At 43.7% G+C, this 22,382-nt stretch overlaps 1 protein-coding gene across 5 annotated transcripts in view; it reads right to left on the bottom strand.

The window, feature by feature from the left end:
- Window positions 1-20,098, bottom strand: part of LOC138827503 (phosphatidylinositol 4-phosphate 5-kinase type-1 alpha) — a 52,929-nt gene extending 32,831 nt beyond the window's left edge. For 2 of the 5 annotated variants that reach the window (XM_070023073.1, XM_070023074.1), the window contains exons 1-2: window positions 19,609-20,098; window positions 6,110-6,148 (exon numbers count right to left, since the gene is read on the bottom strand). In XM_070023073.1, the coding sequence (XP_069879174.1) occupies window positions 6,110-6,148; window positions 19,609-19,684 (115 nt within the window). In that variant the 5' untranslated portion in view covers window positions 19,685-20,098. Of the gene's footprint in view, window positions 1-5,909; window positions 6,074-6,109; window positions 6,149-19,608 lie in introns of those variants that run through there. The other 3 variants (XM_070023075.1, XM_070023076.1, XM_070023077.1) reach the window with 2 other exon arrangements.
- Window positions 20,099-22,382: the final 2,284 nt, after the last annotated feature.

Here is a 22,382-nt window from a genome sequence, read left to right as displayed (position 1 = left end):
CGGTCATGGGGCCTGAACTCTGGGCCTGGGCGCTGTCCCTCAGCTCTTCAGCTCAAGGCTAGCGCTGTACCACTTGAGCCACAGCGCCACTTCCAGCTTTCTTTTTGCTTATGTGGTGCTGAGGAATCGAACCCAGGGCCTCAGGCATACAAGGCAAGCGTTCTACCACTGAGCCACCTTCCCAGCCCGAACCCAATGTCTTGTACATGCTAAGCATATGCTCTACCACCGAGCTACATATTCAGTTCCTTTCTTGGCTCAATATTTACACATCTCAGCCCAGTTTAACGCTGAGTTATTTCAGCTTTTTCCTCTATCAGGAACACACTACATTTCTCCTAATGATAACAATGTAACACTAAACTACTATGCTGATACATTTTTAGAAAGGTTCCCCCCCCCCTTTTTTTTTTTTTTTTGGTGCTAGTCCTGGGTTTGAACTCAGGGTCTAGGCACTATCCCTGAGCTGCTTTTGGTCAAAGCTAGTGCTCTATCACTTGAGCCACAGCTCGGGTTCTGGCTTTCTTGTAGCTTATTGGAGATTAAGAGTCTTATGGACTTTCCTGTGTAGGCTGGCTGTGAACCACAATCCTCAGATCTCAGCCTTCTGAGTAGCTAGGATTACAGGCCTAAGCCACTGCTATCTGGCTAGGTTATTTCTTCTATGACCAAAGAACTTACATCTTTATAATTTTTTTTTTTTTTTTTGCCAGTCCTTGGGCTTGCCTGGGCACTGTCCCCAAGCTTGTTTTGGCTCAAGGCTAACACTCTACCACTTGAGCCACAGCGCCACTTCCAGATTTTTCTGTTTATGTGGTACGAGGAATCAACCCAGGGCTACATGCACACTAGGCATACTAGGCAAGCACTCTACCACGCCACCTTCCTAGCCCTGTATATTTTAAAAGTACACAAATATTTCTCATTTAGGCGCTTAAAACAATACTATTAGGAGTAGGAGCTATTTCAATCAAGGACTTAAGAAACACATCTACCAGGCTGTGTACTATAAGGATTGAGATTCAAAGCCAGCCCAGGCAGGAAAATCTATGACACTCTTATCTCCATCCAATTGACCACCAAAAAGCTGAAAGCGGAGCTGTGGCTTAAGTGGTACAACACTAGCCTTGAGCAAAAAAGATCAGTGACAGCACCAGGCCCTGAGCTTAGCCCCAATACTAGGATGAAAGGATGGATACAAGGACATACTAACACAAATCAGGTAACATTTTTTCATGGATCAGAGTGTCATATAGAGCCAATCATGGCAATTTAGATCTTCTGCAGAAAGAATTCAAAAGACAAAAAGAGTGGGGGTGTATTCATTTTGGGAATTTTTTTTTTTTAAACTCTGGCCAAGATATGTAAGCTGATTAATTTTTTTATTTTTTGGTTAGTCCTGAGGCTTGAACATTGTGAACAGTATTTAGGGCCTGAATACTGTCCCTGAGCTTTTCTGCTCAAAGTTAGGATTCTACCACTTTGAGCCACAGCTCCACTGCCAGTTTCCTGGTAGTTAATTGGAGATAAAAAGTCTCACAAACTTTCCTGCCCAGGATGGCTTTGAACCTCCATCCTCAGATCTCAGCCTAGTAAGCAGCTAGGATTAAAGGTGTAAGCCACCAGCAACAGGCCTTGGTTGATTTTTAAAAGTAGTTGGAATAACAAAGAAACTAGAATGCCCTAAAACAAATCAAATAAATCATAAACCTCAAATTGCCAAAGGATAATAAAACATTTTTTTCCCTTTAAGATAGCTCTTTCCCTTGGGACAAGGAAATCTATTTTTTATTCTCATTGATAGAGGATTAAGAATACTTGGCCATTTCTATGTTGCTTTGTATGTCCTCCTCCCACCCATACTTTCACTGTATTTGATATTGGTATAATTTGTGGAGGGGAAGGGAAAAAAACAAATCGTTTAACTAGGGATACAGGTGGACCCACTGCAACAATGAGATGTACGAGTCGTTATGTCGAAAAACGAACTTAACAACTTTGGTGGGGGCTGGGGGAGGATCGGGTGGGGGGAGGGGAGGAGTATGGGAAGGGATGGGAAAGGGAAACAACGAGGAGGCAACAATGCTTGATAAGAAATGTACTCGTTATCTTGCCCATGTAATTTGTAACTCCTCTGTACGGTATTCTCACAATAAAAAAAAAAAAATTTTAGCCAGAGGTCAGGCACTGGCAACTCATACTTGTACTCCTAGCTACTCAGAAGGCTGAGATCTGAGGATCGTGAAAATCTATTAGATGCTTATCTCCAATTAATTACCAAAATGAAGGAAGCAGAGCTGTGGCTCAAGTTATAAAGCTCAAGTCCTGTGTTCAAGATCCAGAACAAGCACACACACAAAAATACTTAGCCAGGTACAGGTGGCTCCTATCTGATATTCTAGCTACTTGGGAGGCTAAGAATGAGAGGATCACAGTTTGAGGCCAGTTGAAGCAGAAAAGTTTGTGAGACTCTCAACCCATAGCTAGGTACAGTGGCATGACTTTCTCATCCTAAACTACAAGGAAAGCTAAGATTGGGAGGACTGCAGTTCCAGGACATCTCAGTCAGGAAAGCCTATGAGACAACATTCCAATAGAAAAAAAGCTGAGTGTCATGGAAAACATATGTTATCCTAGCTATAATGGAAGCCTAAATAGGAGGACTAAGGTTCAGGAACACATCTAGGCAGGAAGCAAAAACAGCCAGACCAAGGTCAAGCCCATGGCTCACACTTAGTCCTAGCTATTCAGGAAGCTAAGATCTGATGAGCCTAGTTTGAAGTCAGCCTATGCAGAGAAATCCAAGAGACTCATTTCCAATTAACTAGCAAAAAGCTGAAAGTGGCGGTATGGCTCAACCAACTTTGATTGAAAAAGATAAGCAAAAATATGAGACTCTGAATTCAAGCCCTAGTTCAGACATAGCTAATGCAAAAAAAAAAAAAAAAAGGGATGGAGACATGGCTCATAGTACAGTAGGTCTATCAAAGGCCAGGCCCTGAATTTAAACCTCCATATTGGCAAAAAGAAAAAAAAAAAGTCAGCTCCTCTCAGTAAAAGTAATAACAACACTTAGTTCTTCTGGTAAGAGGCATCAATGTCGCTGACAAAAAAAGAAAAAAAAATACAAAATTACCTTTTTTTCAGTTAGACTGTCCTATTCTCAGACAATGTCAATATTCTACAAGAGCAGAAACTTGCCTTTCAAGCTTAATACTTTATTTGAAATGTTGTTTCATAGTTTTACAGATGTTAAGGTACTAGTGGTAGAAAATACTTTTCTATTTTTGTGATGGGGTCTTGCAGTGTTATCTAGGCTAGTCTCAAATTTGTGGGATCAAGTGATACCCAACTCAGCCTCCCAAGTAGATGGGACAAGGATTCATTAAGAGAGTAACATTATGGGTTAGGAGCGATGGGTGACAATGTTGTCAGGCACCTTGTATTCATATACTGTTTTGTAAAATGGGAACTTCTTTGTACATCTACTTAAATAAAAAAAATGTTTGGGCTGGGAAGGTGGCTCAGTAGTAGAGTGCTTGCCTTGCATGCATGAAGCCCTGGGTTCAATTCCTCAGCACCACATAAGCTGAAAAAGCTGGAAGTGGTACTGTGGCTCAAGTGGTAGAGCACTAGCCTTGAGCTGAAGAGCTGAGGGACAGTGCCCAGGCCCAGAGTTCTGGCCCCTGGACCAGCAAAAAAAAAAAAAAAGTTTAAGAAAAGACTAACAATTTTAACAAAGAAAAAAGTCTATTCTCTGATTACAGTTTCTTAATGTATGACTATTTAAAAAGATAAGGTTTATCATCTGAATTTGTAATGGTTAAAACTGTACTTCTAATCAGGCACTGGTGGCTCATACCTGTAATCCTAGCTGCTCAGAAAACTGAGATCTGAGGGTAGATAAATCTGAGACTTTTGTCTCTGATTAACCAATGAGAGCAGAGTGGTAGCCATGTGAGAGCAAGAGATCCTGAGCTCAAGCAGTTCTACCAGGCATGGTGGAACACATCTATAATCTCAGCACTTGGAAGACAGAGGCAGAAGAATTTTAAGAGCAGCGCCCGCGCGCACACACACACACACACACACACACACACACACACACACACACACACACGCACACACGCATGCACGCACGCACGCACGCACGCACACGCAGTTCTAGCCAAGCATAGTGGAACACATCTATAATCTCAGCACTTCGAAGATAGAGGCAGGAGAATTTTAAGACCAGCCTGGGCTACATAAGACCCTGTCTCAAAAAGAGCATTTCTAACAGACAAATTCAAATTGTTGTCTACTGTTTTAGGCATCTTGTAATTAACCACTAAATTAGTTATCAGTTCTTGGCAAAAGTATAGGCATTAGTGTTTACAATAGTTTCTGACTAGGATATAGCTCCAATGGTAGAATACTAGTCTAACAAGCACAAGCAAAACAGAATCCAATCCCCAGAACTGAAAAAATAAAATAAAAATAAACTTTCCAAAATAGTTTCTGAAATCCGGGCACTGGTGGCTCAAGCCTGTAATCGTACTCAGGAGGCTGAGATCTGAAGACTGTAGTTCAAAGGCAGCCTGGACAGGAAAGTCCATGAGACTTAACCACCAAATTAACCATCAAAAAGCCAGAAGTAGGGCTGGGAAGGTGGCTCAGTGGTAGAGCGCTTGCCTGGCATGCCTGAGGCCCTGGGTTCAATTCCTCAGCATCACATAAGCAAAAAGAAAAAAGCCGGAAGTGGCATTGTGGCTCAAGTGGTAGAGCGCTAGCCTTGAGCTGAAGAGCTAAGGGATAGCACCCAGGCCCAGAGTTCAGGCCCCAAGACCAGACCCAAAAAAAAGCCAGAAGTAGAGCTGTGGCTTAAATAGTAAAGCACTATCCTTGAGGGGAAAAAAACAACTAAGGGACAGTGCCCAGGCCTTGAGTTCAGTTCAAGAACCAGGACTGGCATAAAAACAAAAACAAGTTTCTGAAAGAATCCTCAATAATTCCACATACTATGTACTATGCACAGCATTTTGTTGCCTTTTTTAGGAGGGCTAAAGAAAGCAAAGTCTCTTCAGTGCCCATTTTCTCCTTCACCAAGGACTGATCTCTGGTTCAGACAGAATCCATTCAGCAACAAATATTGACTGGTTAAAGTCACTTTAATTCACACAAAGACTGAGATTAGCAAGCAGGGAATGCTGAGGGTATAGCCAAGTGGTAGGGTGCTTGTCTATTCAGTAGGCAGGAATAAGACACCTCTGTCTGAATATGAGGCACAACATTTACTAAATAGGTAGCATTGGGCAGGTAGATTAAAAGTTCTCCAAGCCTTGGTTATTTCATCTACAAAAAGTAGAAATAGGGATCGGGTATGGCTCAGTGGTAGTATGTGTGTTCCTATGTTTGGGTTCAATCCCAGCATTGCAATTAATAAACAACAAACAGCCATTCAGCCAGTTAGATAGAAAACTCAAATGAACCTCCATAGGGTATTATAAGAATTAAGTAAGTTAAGTCATCTATTGATTTAACATGTACTAAACACTCTAAGTATTAGCAAGTACAATCATCATGAAATATGAAATCTCTGTAGTAGAATGGAAAATGTTAGGTGAAATGAGAAGTGTAACAGGGAAGAGCTGAGAGTAATTTGCTCAACAAAAGGAACTGTGAAAATGATACTATAGCATTCTATATTAAAATATATCTTTTAGCCTGGAGTAGGGGAGCAGGCCTGTAATCTCAGCTACTGATAGGTGGAGGCAAGATAATCTCAAGTGCTAGGCCAGTTTGGGCAAACAAAGCTTGTGTATGGATGTATGTGTGTGTGTATGCATATATATGTATATATATAAATATATATGTATTTATACACAAAAAGAGGGCTGGGAGCATGGTTCAAATAGTAGAGCACTTGCCTGGTATGCATTCTTGGGTTCAATCCCCAATACTAGGGGGAAAAAATGATAGCATCTTTTGCACAGCTATAGTTATACGCCTGTATGGCCTTCTCAGAAGACCACTACAAAAAAATGTGTATTCATTCAGAGAGGAGAGCTGGCTGTCAGTTACTGCAAGGAGCTCATGCTTCTACAGCACAGATACACATCAGATCTACCTCTCTTACGGTTGACCCCACAGCACAGAAACTTGAAACCTAATGAGGAAAAACAGAGAGTTATCACTTACTTCTATTGTTCTACTTGCTTACAGCAGAATAAGATTAAAAGCACACAGCATGGTGCTACCACCATACTATGAAATGTAACATTATTTTTTATTATTTCTAGGTAAACATCCAAAACAAAGAAAAAGCAGCTCTATCCCAATAGTAGTCATAAACCAGACTTGTACCTAAAGCACTTCACTCTCAAGTGAATTGCAACAGAGGCTTAATAAATGCATAGGATATTTACGTAGCATTTTATGTATAGTCAGTATAAATTATTAAGTACCATTATTGGAAAGAACCTAAGTGAACAAAAGGAGATCAGTGATATTAATCATAGTGTAGTTTAAAATGGAATACTATACTTGTAAATATATAAATAAAAATAATACCAGTACAGCCGGGTGCCAGTGGCTCATACCTGTAATCCTAGCTACTCAGGAGGCTGAGATCTGAGGATCACAGTTCAAAGCCAACCTGGGCAGGAAAGTCCATGAGACTCTTATCGCCAATAAACCACTATATAACTGGAAGTGGCACTGTGGCTCAAGTGGTAGAGCGCCCACCTTGAGCTGAAGACTACAGGGACAGTCCCCAAGCCCAGAGTTCAAGCCCCACGGCCAAAAAATATATACAATAATAATAATACCATTACTTTAAAATTTACTTCCTTTTTTCTTTCTTTCTTACTTAAATTTATTGTCTATAAGGCTGGCTCTTTACCACTGGAACCAAAGCTACACTTCCAGCTTTTAACTGGAGATAAGTCTCAAAAAGGGGTTGGGAATGTGGCTTAGCTTAGTAGAGTGCTTGCCTAGCATGCATGAAGACCGGGCTTGATTCCTCAGTACCACATAATCAGAAAAAGCGGGAAGTGATGCTGTGGCTCAAGTGGTAGAGTGCTAGCCTTGAGCAAAAGAAGTTCAGGACCAGTGCCTAGGACCTGAGTTCACCCCCCCAGGACTGGCAAAAAAAAAAGACATGACAGGTGCCAGTAGTTCATGCCTGTAACCCTAACAACTCAAGAGGATGAAATCTGAGGATCATGGTTCAAAGCCAGCCAGGGCAGGAAAGTCCATGAGTCTTCTATCTCCAATTAACTACCAGAAAACTGTAAGTGGAGCTGTGACTCAAAGTGCTCAAGTGCTAGCTTTGAGCAGAAAAGCTCAGGACAGCACTCAGGGCGAGTTCAAGCTCAACCAACAAAAAAAGGCATGACAGGGCTGGGAAGCTGGCTCAGTGGTAGAGCGCTTGCCTTGCATGCCTGAAGCCCTGGGTTTGATTCCTCAGCACCACATAAGCAAAAAGAAAAAAGCCGGAAGTGGCGCTGTGGCTCAGGTGGTAGGGCACTAGCCTTGAGCTGAAGAGCTGAGGGATAGTGTTCAGGCCCAGAGTTCAGGCCCCACAACCGGACAAAAAAAAAAAAAAAAAAAGGCATGACATACCTTTTGTAAAACATTTATCTATGAATTTGTGTGTACTTATTTATGAAAGACCCCCGACCACCAATATAACCACCTCCAGATGATGGTATTAGGTTAATTTTGTAATTTTAAATGTGTTTTTCCTCAACTTCATAGTTTTTTTGGTGTGGTTTTTTGTTTTTGTTTTTGTTTTTGCCAGTCCCGGGGCTTGAACTCAGCCTCTGGGTACCGTGACTGAGCTTTTTTTACTCAAGGCTAGAGCTCTACCACTTGAGTCACAGTGCCACTTCTGGCTTTTTCTGTTTATGTGGTACTGAGGAACGAACACAAGGCTTCATGTATGCTAGGCAAGCACTATACCACTAAACCATCTTCCTAGCCCATCTACATAGCTTTTGTAACAAACATTTTATTGTCTATGTTATATAATAAAAAGGAGCAAAAGAAAAGGAAGAAGGTAACATAAGGATGGCTTTGTTTTATAATCTGTTTTATAATCCATAATTCCCAGTACACTATTCAACAGCGCCTCCAAACCACTATCACTCCCCACACACAAACTAACTCAAAGCTCATTATGAAAATGTACTGCTGATGTGAAGACAAGCAAGAAGGAAAAAGAAGTGAAGACAATGCAATCTCCAGGCACAATCTTGAGGTTAAAATAAGCATGTTCTGCATATCTAGGCCCCCCCCCCTTTTTTTTTGGTCGGTTGTGGGACCTGAACTCTGGGCCTGGACGCTGTCCCTCAGCTCTTCAGCTCAAGGCTAGCATTCTACCACTTGAGCAACAGCGCCACTTCTGGTTTTTTCTGCTTATATGGTGCTGAGGAATTGAACCCAGGGCCTCATGTATGCAAGGCAAACATTCTACCACTGAGCCAACTTCCCAGCCTAGGCCCTCTTAACTACACATTATTTTAGGATGCTTATACAACCTATAAAAAGCAGATGATAAGAGATTCTTTAAAAAAAAATTGAAGTGGGCTGGGAAGGTGACTCAGTGGTAGAGCGCTTGCCTTGCATGCATGAGGCTCTTGGTTTGATTCCTCAGCACCACATAAGCAGGAAAAAGCCGAAAGTGGCACTGTGGCTCAAGTGGTAGAGCGCTAGCCTTGAGCTGAAGAGCTCAGGGATAGCACCCAGGCCCAGAGTTCAGGCCCCATGACCACCACCACCACCACCAACAACAACAACAACAAAAAATAGAAGCAGGCCAGGGGCCAGTGGCTCACACCTGGCTGAAATCTCATTATCACGGTTCAAAGCCAGCCCAGACAGGAAAGTCTGTGAGACTCTTATCTCCAATAAACCACTTGAAAACCAGAAGTGGTGCTGTAGCTCAAGCGGTACAGTGCTCGCTTTGAGCTGAAGAGCTCTGGGACAGTGCCCAAGCCCAGAGCTCAAGCCCCATGACAGACCAAAATAAAAAAAAAATAATTAAAAGAAAAAGCATATCCCTCGAGTATCAATGGTCTAAAACAAAACAGGAATACCTAATTTTGGCATCACTCATGAATAGCAAGACCTGAAAAAAAAAACTTTTTAAGCTAGCTTTTAAATTATGAAAATTGGGCTGGGAAGGTGGCTCAGTGGTAGAGCGCTTGCCTTGCATGCTCGAGGCCCTGGGTTCGATTCCTTAGCACCACATAAGCAAAAAGAAAAAAGCCGGGGGGGGGGGAGGGGGGAGGCTGGGAAGGGATGTGAAGGGTAAACCAAAGGAGGAGGCTGCAATGCTTGGTAAGAAATGTACGCATTGGGCTGGGAAGGTGGCTCAGTGGTAAAGTGCTTGCCTTGCATGCATGAGGCCCTGGGTTCGATTCCTCAGCACCACATAAACAGAAAAAGCCGGAAGTGGCGCTGTGGCTCAGGTGGTAGAGCGCTAGCCTTGAGCTGAAGAGCTAAGGGACAGCACCCAGGCCCAGAGTTCAGGCCCCATTACCGGACCCAAAAAAAAAAAAAAAAAGAAATGTACGCATTATCCTGCCCATGTAATTGTAACTCCTCTGTACAGTATGTTCACAAATAAAATAAAATAAAATTTAAAAAAAAAAAAGAAAAAAGCCGGAAGTGGTGCTGTGGCTTAAATGGTAGAGTGCTAGCCTTGAGCTGAAGAGCTGAGGGACAGCACCCAGGCCCAGAGTTCAGGCCCCACAACCGGACCCAAAAAAAAAAAAAGAAAAAGAAAATTGTCAGGCGCTAGGGGCTGTTTGAAGCCAATACAGGCAGGAAAGTCCATGAGACTCTTACTTCCAATTAACCACTAAAAAAAGTTACAAGAGCAGCTGTGGCTCAAGCCTTTAACATGAAAGCGCAGGAAACAGCACCTAGGCCTGATTTCAAGCTGCTGGACCTGCACAAATGAAAAATAAATTATGAAAATAAAGTAGGAAATTAATGCTACTAAAACAATTTCAGAACCACTGAACCAGTCAATCCTTGCTGAAAGACAAAGATGAATCATCATACTGTGTCACAGAAAATTTTTCTGGGCAACTCTGTACCAGTTTTAGGGAAGCATTCCTCTTTGGTCCCCGGCCCCACCTTATCTTGTTTGTAGAGAAAAGGGTAGTGGAAGGGCTGGTTTCTAGTCACTTGGCAAAACACCACTGAGATTCTCTATAAGTCTGCTTGTTATTTCTAACTCATTGGAGAGTAAAGTTCACTATTGAGAGGTATTAGAAAACTATCAAGAAAAGAAAATCACCAACATAATCCAGGGAAATGAGCCAGATCAATTAAACAATGGTATCTTCAGTGAATAGCTCTGAAATGAGTTGGGTCCTGCCATCCCCACCATCACCCCCCAGAGCATGTGGAACAAAAGTTGGTCTTAATAGCAGAGCCTCTCCCTGAACTTTCAGAGCAGAAGCATTTCCGTGGGAGATGAGATGACATCATTCACCAGATGAGAAACTAAGAGGCAGTGTGTCACTGATTTCAATGTTTGAAATACACATATAATTTGGAGACGCCAGAGGCTAGCCGGATATGCATTCCTCTCAGACAACTGGAGTTTTGCCTGAACAGGTCAGAGAGAAGCAATCTGAGAGGCTCAATTTAATCATGTACCAACACTACTACATAATATATCCATAATTCCTACATAGCACAAAAAGATCATCCTCCTTCTTAATAGCAAATTGCTAACTCTGAGGAAACTTTTTTGATAAGACTACAAGCCAGAGATTTTTTTTTAAAGCAAAACCACCTGCAACAAAATAAAACAAAAACAAAAACAAGCTGGGTGTGGTAGCCCAAACCTATAATCCCAGCACTCAGGGAGCAGAGGCAGGTTTATGAGCTCCAGGCCAACCTGGTCTATATAGTGATAATTTGTCTCAAAAAAAATAAAGGAAATAAAGTCAGGTACAGTGGCTCATACCTGTGATCCTAGCTACTGGGAAGGCAGAAATGGAAGGAACTGAAGTTTGTAGCCAGCCAGGACAAATGTTCACAAGACCCTATCTCAACTAATAAAAAGAGCATAAAGGCATACATATTACCTCAGCTGCAAAGTAGGTATAAATATAATGACTGGGGTCCAGGCCAGCTGATTGTTACATGAACTCAAGATCCTACTCAAAAATAGTAAAAGCTGGAGTGTGGTTAAAGTGGTAGTACACCTGCCTGGCAAGCACAGGCACTGAGTTAAAACTCTACTACTATTTATTAAAAAAAAAAAAAAAAAAAAGAGCTGGGCACTGGTGGCTCACACCTGTAATCCTGGCTAATCAGGAGGATGAAATCTGAGGATAATGGTTCAAAGTTAGCTCGGGCAGTAAAGTCTGTGAGACTTTTTTTTTTTTTGGTCAGTCATGGGGCTTGAGCTCTGGGCCTGGGCGCTGTCTCTCAGCTCTTCAGCTCAAGGCCAGTTTTCTACCACTTGAGCCACAGCACCACTTCCGGTTTTCTAGTGGTTTATTGGAGATAAGAAGGTGGCTCAGTGGTAGAGCGCTTGCCTTGCATGCATGAGGCCTAGGTTCCATTCCTCAGCACCACATAAGCAAAAAGAAAAAAGCTGGAAGTGGTGCTGTGACTCAAATGGTAGAGGGCTAGCCTCGAGCTGAAGAGCTGAGGGACAGTGTCCAGGCCCAGAGTTCAGGCCCCACAACCGGACCCAAAAACAAACAAACAAACAAAAAAAGAGTCTCCCAGACTTTCTCGGGCTGGCTTTGAGCCATGATCCGCAGATCTTAGCCTCCGGAGTAGCTAGGATTATAGGCGTGAACCACCGAAGCCCGGCAGCAAAACTCTTATTTCCAATTAACCACCAGAAAATCAGAAGTAGCAATGTGGTTCAAATAGTAGAGGACTACCCTTAAGCACAAATAGGTTCAGAGACAGTTCCCAGGCCCAAAGTTCAATACCCATGACCGACAAAAAAATAAATAAATAATAAGCTAGCCATGTGCTCAGCTATTTGAATCAATTTCTCTGGCCCTAGTTAACTTGGAAATAACCGAAAAACCATTCAATTATACCCCTAGAGGTAGAAGGCACAGGATGTTCTTTAAATGAAAATACTCAAAAATGTGTTAGAAATGTTAACACATCCTATAACAAGTATCTCTGAACAGGCCTGGTAAGGTAGCTCAGTGGTAGAATGCTTGCCTTGCATGCATGAGGCCCTGGGTTCGATTCCTCAGCACCATATAAGCAAAAATAATAAAGCTGGAAGTGGCGCTATGGTCAAGTGGTAGAGCACTAGCCTTGAGCTGAAGAGCTGAGCGGCTGAAGAGCTGAGGGACAGCTCCCAGGCCCAGAGTTCAGGCCCCACACCTGGACCTCCCCCAAAATAAATAAATAAATAAATAAACTATACAACTTGTGGCTTCAGCTGGAAATGTGGTTTAGTGGTAGAGTGCTTGCCTAGATGCATAAAGCCCATTTTATAAACACATATGCTTCAATCCTGTGTGTTCTGGGCTTTCTTTCCCTCAGCATCCAATAGGGAAAAGTCAGGAAAGTTACCCCAAAATTATTTGTGTTCCTTGCAACAATCATACAAATAAAGGGTAACTATTTCAAAATTTTCTCATATAAGGCAGAAGAAGCTACAGGTTGATGATCATCTAAGGTTTTAAGTGCTTTTCCTTCAGGGAGTCACATGGGATTTTATCACAGAGCTCTTATTTCAGGGGAACAGTGTACATCTTAGTATCTTAACTTCCTTTCCAACCCCTCTACTAACTTCAAATAAAGACTTGAAAACAAACTTTTCTAGTAAAAAGCAGACTGACTTGAATTTCTAGCTGTTGATGTCTTATAAGACATTAAATTAAATGCAGCAGTGGTACCCAGTAGACAATAAGTCAAAAATAAACTATACGGGGCTGAGAAGGTAGCTCAGTGGTAGAGCGCTTGCTTGCATGCATGAGGCCCTGGGCTGATTCCTCAGCACCACATAAGCAAAAATAATAAAGCTGGAAGTGGCGCTATGGTCAAGTGGTAGAGCACTAGCCTTGAGCTGAAGAGCTGAGCAGCTGAAGAGCTGAGGGACAGCTCCCAGGCCCAGAGTTCAGGCCCCACACCTGGACCTCCTCCAAAATAAATAAATAAATAAATAAACTATACAACTTGTGGGTGGGGACAGGAGGGAAAAACTGGGAGAGAGCAAGGAGGAAGGGGTAACATTGTCCAAAAAGAAAGTACCCTTTAGGGGCTGAGAAGATGGCTCAGTGGTAGAGTGCTTGCCTTGCATGCATGAGGCCCTGGGTTCAATTCCTCAGCACCACATAAACAGAAAAAGCCAAAAGTAGCGCTGTGGCTCAAGTGGTAGAAGGCTACCTTGAGCTGAAGAGCTGAGGGACAGCGCCCAGGCCCAGAGTTCAGGCCCTACAACCGGCAAAAAAAAAAAGTACCCTTTACCATAATAACAAAAAAAAATTTAAGAAGGTAAAGATAAGGGTAATTGGCTCTCTGAACACTGACTGGACAGATGGTCACATTATCAACAATATCTTATCAGGGCTGATTTTTAATAAGCGTTGCTATTGTCCAAATAATAAAGATGGAGCTTTAAGAAAGGAAGGGAGCCAGGCGCCTGTGGCTCATGCCCGTAATCCTAGCTACTCAGAAGGCTGAGAGATGAGGATCACAGTTCAAAGCCAGCCAGGCAGGAAAAGTCCATGAGACTCTTTATCTCCAATAAACCACTCAGAAAACTGGAAGTGGTGCTGTGGCTCAAGTGGTAGAGCGTTAGCCTTGAGCTGAAGAGCTGAGAGACAGCGCCCAGGCCCAGAGCTCAAGCCCCATGACAAAAAAAAAAAAAAAGGAATAAATTCTCTTTACACACCAATAGTTGAGACCAGACAGCAAAATGCATCACATTCTACTAATAACCAAAGGATAAGGATAAGCACAAGATGACAGCTTCTGTTAAGATGACATTCATTTAGCCGGGCGCCCAGTGGCTCACACCTGTAATCCTAGCTACTCAGGAGGCTGAGAGCTGAGGATCATGGTTCAAAGCCAGCCCAGGCAGGAAAGTCTGTGAGACTTTTATCTCCAATAAACCACTAGAAAAACCGGAAGTGGTGCTATGGCTCAAGCAGTAGAGCGCTTGCCATGAAGAAAAGTAGAGGGATAGTGCCCAAGCCAGAGTTCAAGCCCCAGAACTGACCAAAAAAAAAAAAAAAAAAAAAAAGATATTCATTTAAAATTATCTCCCTCAAAAAAACAAATTGTAAAAACAGGGATACAGGAGGACCCATTGCAACAATGAGATGTACAAGTCGTTCGTTATGTCGAAAAATGAACTTTACAACTTTGGTGGGGGGGGCTAAAGGATACGAAGGGGAAACAAAGCAGGAGGCTACAATGCTTGATAAGAAATGTGCTCATTATCTTACCCACGTAATTGTAACCCCTCTGTACAGTATTTTCACAATAAAAATCTATTAAAAATAAAAAAAAAATTATCTCCCTCAGATCCAAACATGGAAACTATTCCAATGGGAAAAGATGTTAACATCACTTAGAGCTGATGATTTTTGTTCTGCTCTTTATTTCATTTGTCACCAGTATAAAAGACCAGCTCTAGCTGGTAAAACAATCTAAATAAGGAGTTTACTATTAGCAGGGAAGAACTACTCTCAATACCCTCTTTTCCCTAACCTGAACACCAGAAGAGATGAGCCTTTAGGGGCTGGGAAGGTGGCTCAGTGGTAGAGCACTTGCCTTGCATGCATGAGGCCCTGGGTTCAATTCCTCAGCACCACATAAGAAAAAAGAAAGAAGCTGGAAGTGGCGCTGTGGCTCAAGTGGTAGAGCATGTAGAGTGCTAGCCTTGAGCTGAAGAGCTGAGGGCAGCGCCCAGGCCCAGAGTTCAGGCCCCTTGAGCGGACCCAAAAAAAAAAAAAGAGAGAGAGAGAGAGAGGAGCCTTTAAAGATTATGAATTGCTTATCTAAAATTATGTTTACCAATCTGTCCCTGAAACAAGACATTCTTTTTTTTTTTTTGTCCGACATGGGGCTTGAACTCTAGACCTGGGCGCTGTCCTTGAGCTCTCCAGCTCAAAGCTAGCGCTATACCACTTGAGCCACAGTGCCACTTCTGGTTTTCTGGTGGTTAATTGGAGATCAGTCACAGACTTTCCTGTCCAGGCTGGCTTTGAACCACGATCCTCAGATCTCAGCCTCCTGAGTAGCTAGGATTACAGGCATGAGCCACTGGCGCCCGGCTTCCACCTAAGTTTTCGTGAAACTGACAAGAACAAGGTTCTCTGGCAGTGTTGAAAATAGGTATAAAATGAGAATTTCCATGCCTATAATCCTAGCTACTCAGGAGGCTGAGATCTGAGCATTATGGTTCAAAGCCAGCCCAGGCAGGAAAGTTCGTGAGACTCATCTCCAATAAACCGCTAGAAAACTGGAAGTGTTACTGTAGCTCAAGGGATTGAGCGCTCGCCTTGAGCTGAAGAGCACAAGGACAGCGCCCAAGCCGAGTTCAAACCCCACGACCGACCAAAAAAAAAAACTTAGGTGGAGTTCAGGTAAATATCTAATAAATTGGTTTTAGGATGGCTGAAACACAAACATACCTTGATTTTTTTTTAGCCTTTAGCAAATTAGGAGATCATAAACCATAATTTACACTTCCCAATTTTGTAATCCTTCAGTTACCACCCAGAGAAGTATTCTTCTCTGATCACAAAACAATTTCTTGTCTTTTCCTGAATCTCAAACATTTTATCCTCTTCAAAAACATATCATTGATGGGGCTGGGAAGGTGGCTCAGGGGTAGAGCACTTGCCTTGCAATGCATGAGGCCCTGAGTTCGATTCCTCAGCACCACGTAAGCAAAAAGAAAAAAGCCGGAAGTGGCACTGTGACTCAAGTGGTAGAGCGCTAGCCTTGAGCTGAAGAGCTGAGGGACAGCACCCAGGCCCAGAGTTCAGGCCCCTGACAACCGGACCCAAAAACAAACAAACAACAACAACAACAAAATCATTGAAAGGAAAAATTCTATTAAATTCACCAAGCCTGAATTTAAGGGAACATATACACACAAAATGCCAAAACAGCGGGGTGCTGGTTGCTCACACCTGTAATCCTTCCTACTCAGGAGGCTGAGATCTGAGGATCACTATTCAAAGCCAAGCCCAGGCAAGAAAGTCCAAGAAACTCTTATCTCCGATTAACCACCAGAAAACTGGAAGTGGCTCTGTGGCTCAAGTATTAAGAGTGCTAGCCTTGAACTGAAGAGCTAAGGTACAGCGCCCAGGCCCAGAGTTCAAGCCCCACGACAATAAAAATAAATAAATAAATAAATGGAATGTGGATTAGGGGTAGAGTGCTTGCTTAGCATCCATGAAGCCCTGGGTTTCATTCCTCAGTACCACATAAACAGAAAAACCGGAAATGGCACTGTGACTCAAATGTAGAGCACTAGCCATGAGCAAAAAGAAGCTCAGGGATAGTGCCCAGGCCCTGAGTTCAAGTCCCACAACTGGCCAAAAAAAATAAATAACGCCAAAATGCTTTCAGGTGTATTTATTTATTTTTTTTTCTCGGTCGTGGGGCTTGAACTCTGGGCCTGGGCGCTGTCCCTCAGCTCTTCAGCTCAAGGCGAGCGCTCTACCACTTGAGCTACAGCGCCGCTTCCGGTTTTCTGGTGGTTTATTGGAGATAGGAGTCTCACGGTCTCTCCTGCCCGGGCTGGCTTTGAACCGCGATCCTCAGATCTCAGCCTCCTGAGTAGCTAGGATTACAGGCGTGAGCCACCAGCGCCCGGCTTTCAGGTGTATTTATAACCAGAATATTTCTTAACACGACTAATTCAGTATGTATGCGCCAAAAAAAGAGATGGGAAAGAAAAGTTTTTATTTACTTTTAAGACTTTCTTTCTTTCTTTTTTTTTTCTTTTGGTCAGTCATGGGGCTTGAATTCTGGGCCTGGGCACTGTCCCTCAGCTTTTCTGCTCAAGGCTAGCAGTCTACCACTGAGCCACAATGCCACTTCCAGTTTTCTGGTGGTTTACTGGAGGTAAGTTTCACGAACTTTCCGGGCTGAACCACGATCCTCAGATCTCAGCCTGGATTACAGGCATGAGCCACCAGCACCCGGCAAGACACATAAGATTTCACACATAAAGACACTGTGAAGTGCCGGGCGCTGGTGGCTCACGCCTGTAATCCTAGCTACTCAGGAGGCTGAGATCTGAGGATCGCAGTTCAAAGCCAGCCCGGGCAAGAAAGACCATGAGACTCCTATCTCCAATAAACCACCAGAAAACCGGAAGTGGTGCTGTAGCTCAAGTGGTAGAGCGCTCGCCTTGAGCTGAAGAGCTGAGGGACAGCGCCCAGGCCCAGAGTTCAAGCCCCACGACCGACAAAAAAAAAAAGACACTGTGAAGTGCACTGAGGCCTAATATTTGATATTCTATCTAGTGAAAGCAGAAAAACACTTATACAATCTATATTGATTGCTACACCCGAGATCTGCCAGAAAATTAAAACCTGCAAAAATATCAAATAGTAACATCCAAAATAAACATCTAAAATAGATATGAGGATTATCTGGACAAGAAGCAAAGATAGAAAAAGACAAAAGACATGTCAATAAATGAGAAAGGTACTTACTTCCATGAAACAGAGGTTTAATCCAACTCCAGGTTATAAACATACTGCTTTGTTTTGGTGGTGGTGGTGCTGGTTGGTGCTACGGATTGAATCTAGGGCCTTGTACATGATATGCAGAGCTCTAATACTGAGCTACATTCTTAACCCTTGTTTTTGTGGGTTGGCTAGCTTGGGTTTTTGTTTGTTTTAGAGACAGGTCTTACTATGTAGCTTAAAATGGCCTGCAACTCATGATCATGATCCTCTTGCCTCTTCCTTCGGAGTTCTGGGATTACAGATTTGTATCACCATACCCAGAACAATTAGCCTGATTTCTAACACAGGGACTATCTGACTTGAGAGTTGAGAAACTTACTTAAGGAACACATACACATACATACATATACATACACATACACACATACACACACACATTCTTTCTAGGTTGAGGAAAATGGGGAGAAGGTTTTAAGAAGCTACTGTATTAAAAACAAAACTGTCACTTGTACTTTTCCTTGTTTAGGCTTAGAATGAAACATGATTTGTTCTGGCCCACTACTGCTTTTTTATTTTTTGTGTCAGGGACTTCCTAGGTAACTCTGACTAGCCTTTAACCCATGAAGCTCCTGCCCTTCAGGAATCCTGATTGCTGGGATTATAAACATATGCCACCTCCTCCTCCTCTAATGCTTTTTATAGGAAAGGCAAAAATCACCTTTCCAACAAACTAAAAATAGATGTACATAAATAAAACTGCGGCTTATGAAGAAGGTATCCATGACTATGTATTCTCTCATCTAATCTGGAGAGTTCAAGGCAGAACTCTCTTATTAAGCCAATTCAAAACGGCAAGATTGCAATCCCAGACCTAAGGAAATGTCAAACTCTCAAAGCATCCAACAGCTCCTTTTCACAGTGTAAAGCCAACAGGCACTGTGGATCCCCAGATATTTCTGACAGAAGCTCTAGAACAGTTTCTGACTCACACACACCAACACGCATTTTCCCTCCTACACACAATCTGTTGCTTTTCTTGTGGGCCTTGCTTCAACCCTCCCCTAATCTTCATTAGTTTCCAATTCTGAGCTATCCTGAGCTTCCTATTCTCCAAGTTCCAATTTCTTTAAACGTTCCTTCCAGTTTATTTCTTATTATGTAAGACTCAGCCACAGCAGTCAGAACCTTCCCCACCCCAATCATTCTTTTTTCCTGATACCTAACTCCAAACATCACTGCTCTACCTGCCAGTCAAGGCTCCATTTCTCACTGCATTTTAAGAGTCTTTTGGCCTACACTCCCCCACGTTCCTTCGGCTCGCTTCTCAAACTTGCCTGGCTTTCCAAAGCTGAGCAGGCTAGAGACCCCCGGGGGGGGGGTCATCAAAGGAGCTGTTGGGTGTGTAAGCATGTGCGCGCGCTCCCGCTCCCCCGCGCCGCGCGTGGGAGGAGGGGGGTCCAGCGAGAAAGAATGACGCAGTTGGGGGGGAGTCTCCGAACGGAAAAACCGCTCCAACAACTCCCACTCCCAACCCTCAAAAGCACCCCCCGAACTCCTCAATTCCTTCAGGTCCCACGATTTCTTCAACACTTCGACCCACTTCACGCCACCATCATCAACTCCTCCTTTACCTGCCTCTCACACCAAGTAGCCCCCTTCTTTCAGTAGAGCCTCCACTGAGTGGCTCTCCTCCCTGGTTTGCCTCCCACCCGCCCCCAACTTTCGTTCTCCATCCCTCCTCAAGGCAACGTTTCTGATCGTTTCCCCCTGATCACCGTCTCACCCAGGCCCGCTCAGAAATCCCTGCAGCTTGAAGAAAGTCTAGCCTTCTTCGAGCTCGTTCCCCGATCATTCCCACAGGTGCCCCCCTCAGGTCCAGCTCTTTCTCCCACCGCACAGTTCCCTCGCCAGCCCGCTGCCAGCACCACCACCACCCCTTCCCCCAAGCCCCAGGCAAACTTACCTGAGGTCGAGGAAGACACCCCAGGATCAAAGGCTGGAAACCCGGCCGACGACGGCCCAGAGGAGGCTGTCGCCATCTTGGCAGCCCCCTCCCTCCCTCTCAGCCGGCTCGCTCCCGTTCACTCGGGCTCTTCCTCTTCTCGGAATCAAATGTTCCCCACGTCTCCCCACAGAACCCGCGTCCCGCGGGCCACCCTCCCGCCCCCTCCGGGGCCTCTCCCAGACACGTCGGGCTGGCTCCGAGACCCGCTCAGGGCCGCACCATTCGCCGGGATGTGTGGGGGGGGGAGCTCCCGGCGCGCACTCCCTCCGCAACTTGAACCGCTCTCCACACAAGCTGTTTTCTCCTTCCAGAACAGTGTTAGGGGTCCCCCGGGCTTCCAGGACCCGGCGTCGGAGTTAAACCTCACCAAAAGGAAGAACGAAGCACCCAGAAGTCCAAGAGAAGAGCCCCCTCCCCCACCTTCCCAGTCAGCTCCAGTTTATTGCCCAACCCCGCCGCTCCGCTCAGAGTGGCTAAGGAAATTCCAGCATTGCGCATGCGCCCGACTTCCTCAGGGGGTTCCTTTCGCTTCGCCGGGGGAGGAAAAACGGAGCCAATCCGCAGGCTGCCGATGGTCACGTGATACGGATCGCCCCCCCCCCCCTGCTAACGAATCCCCAGGTGGAAGACAAGCGCTCCGCGGCCCTCTCCTACGGTGGCTCGGTAGGTCATTTTCGTTGCGGCTCTTTGACAGAGCCGGTTCCTTCACACCTTGACCTGCCAAGAAAGAACGCCAAACCGAAGAACTGTTGTCAAGGCAGAGACGTTAAGCGATCGAAAACCACAAAATATGACATGTCACCCAGCACTCTTCCCAGCCCTTTTCCTGTTTCTATTACCTTGTTTACTGTTTAGTCTGACGTGGATGCATATTTTACCTCCGAATGACATTAGATATAGATCTATGTTTGTGTCAAACACAAATGCTAGGCACAGTACAGGGACAGAGCAGTACATATTTGATACATGAATCAACAAAAATGAAATAGGCATATCCTTGAAAGAGCTGACAACAGGGATCATGGAAGATCAGACCTTCCCTTCATCCGAAGTCCTTATCACGACTGTCAATTATCTAAGTTCCAAAGTTCATGGGAAAAAATGATAATAAAAAAGTTCATGGAAATAATACACAGAAGTCTCGTCTCCCATTCTACTACCTCTGGTGAATTTTAACAACATATCCTGAAGGTTTATGAACCTTGGTGGGATCTGAAGACCTGTCTCTAAACTAAGATTCTGGAGAGTAAGGACTATGTCTGCTTCGTTCTTTTATCTCCAATTCCTCTCGACTTTACACAGAGTAAGTGCTAAATAGTAACTTGTGGAATGAATAAATGAAGAGAATTTTTACTTCCGTTTTGCAGCCCCCAAAGTGTTCTGGTTACCTTTTATTGAGAATTTTTTTCTGAGTCCTCAAAGGAAAATAGGTCCTAAATATCCATAACATTTCCCACCTTAGCGTTCTGCCTTTCCTTCAAGACCTAAAATAATTGTTTCTTTGCTGCCACCTGCTGGACTATTTGGTACTATTTTGGCACTATTGAGTGCTTTTTGGGGGTGCTGAGGAGACAAATTTCAACCTGTACCCTAATTTTGCGACAGTAGTAACTATGTGGTATTGAAGGATTTTTTGGTGGTCTATATCTATGTTGCCATTCAGACCGAACAGCACAGAAGCTGGACAGGTATTCCATTCGGTAAATAAATGTGTTGAATACTTATTTCCAGAAATAATTTCCCAAGTTACTTTAAAAATTGGCCTGGTTGGACTGGGAAGGTGGCTTGCTGGTAGAGTGCTTGCCTAGCATGCATGAAGCCCTAGGTTCAATTCCTCAGTACCACATAAACAGATAAAGCCAGAAGTGATGCTATGGCTCAAGTGGTAGAGTGCTAGCCTTGAGCAGAAAATCTCACCAACAGCACCCAGGCCCTGAATTCAAGTCCCATGACCAACCAAAAAATATTGGCATGGTTAAAGGCAAAAGTGTTTCTAATTTCAAAACTGGGACTAGACTAATAAATCCCTGAATAACTTAAGGCAGTCAAACAGGGGAATCTTCTACCTGGGGACTGATGTGTGAATTTGATGGCAGCTCTCTTAAAAGAAGAAATGTTGGTTTTGTAGCTTTTTGGGAGATCACTATTTCTATCTGTTGTACTAAAAAAAAAAAAGAGAGAGAAAAGATTACTATTACACTTACCACCTCATCTTCAATTTGTTTATATGCTTGTCTCCCTCAGAAGACTGAACTCCAAAGCAAAGATGACATTTCAACTATTTTCACATCAAGCATCTAGACTAGTACTTGGCACTTGTCTCCTCAACATGTGAATGAATGAAGGTAAAATTAAAATAGTCCAGTTAGGAGTGGGACATAGTAATATATGCCTGTAGTCCCAGCTACTCAGGAGGCTAAGGCAGGAGAATCATGTAGTACAGTCCAGCCTAGGCAACAGATAAAATAGCAAAAACTTGTCTGAAAAAATAAGTAAACAAAAAAGGAGTTAGAGATGTTTAAGAAGGTGTCTCCATCTTTTGCTCCTGAATCTTGTCTCTGCCTTCACACCCACTTAATCCCTAGGGTGTCTCATGAGTCATATAGATACTCTTCCCCAGTAACATTCCTGGCATAGCAGCACTGGGGTGATGTGGCAGGGTGTGGAAGCAGGGGCAGAGCAGGATGTCTTGGCTTGGTGCCCTGAGGAAATAGGAAAGGGAGTTCACCAAT

Source organism: Dipodomys merriami, unplaced genomic scaffold (genome assembly GCF_024711535.1).
Source record: "Dipodomys merriami isolate MVZ:Mamm:240054 unplaced genomic scaffold, mDipMer1.0.p SCAF_156, whole genome shotgun sequence".
Lineage (NCBI taxonomy): Eukaryota > Metazoa > Chordata > Mammalia > Rodentia > Heteromyidae > Dipodomys > Dipodomys merriami.
Note: the sequence above shows the minus strand (reverse complement) of the source record. Positions and strands in the feature narration are given on the sequence as shown.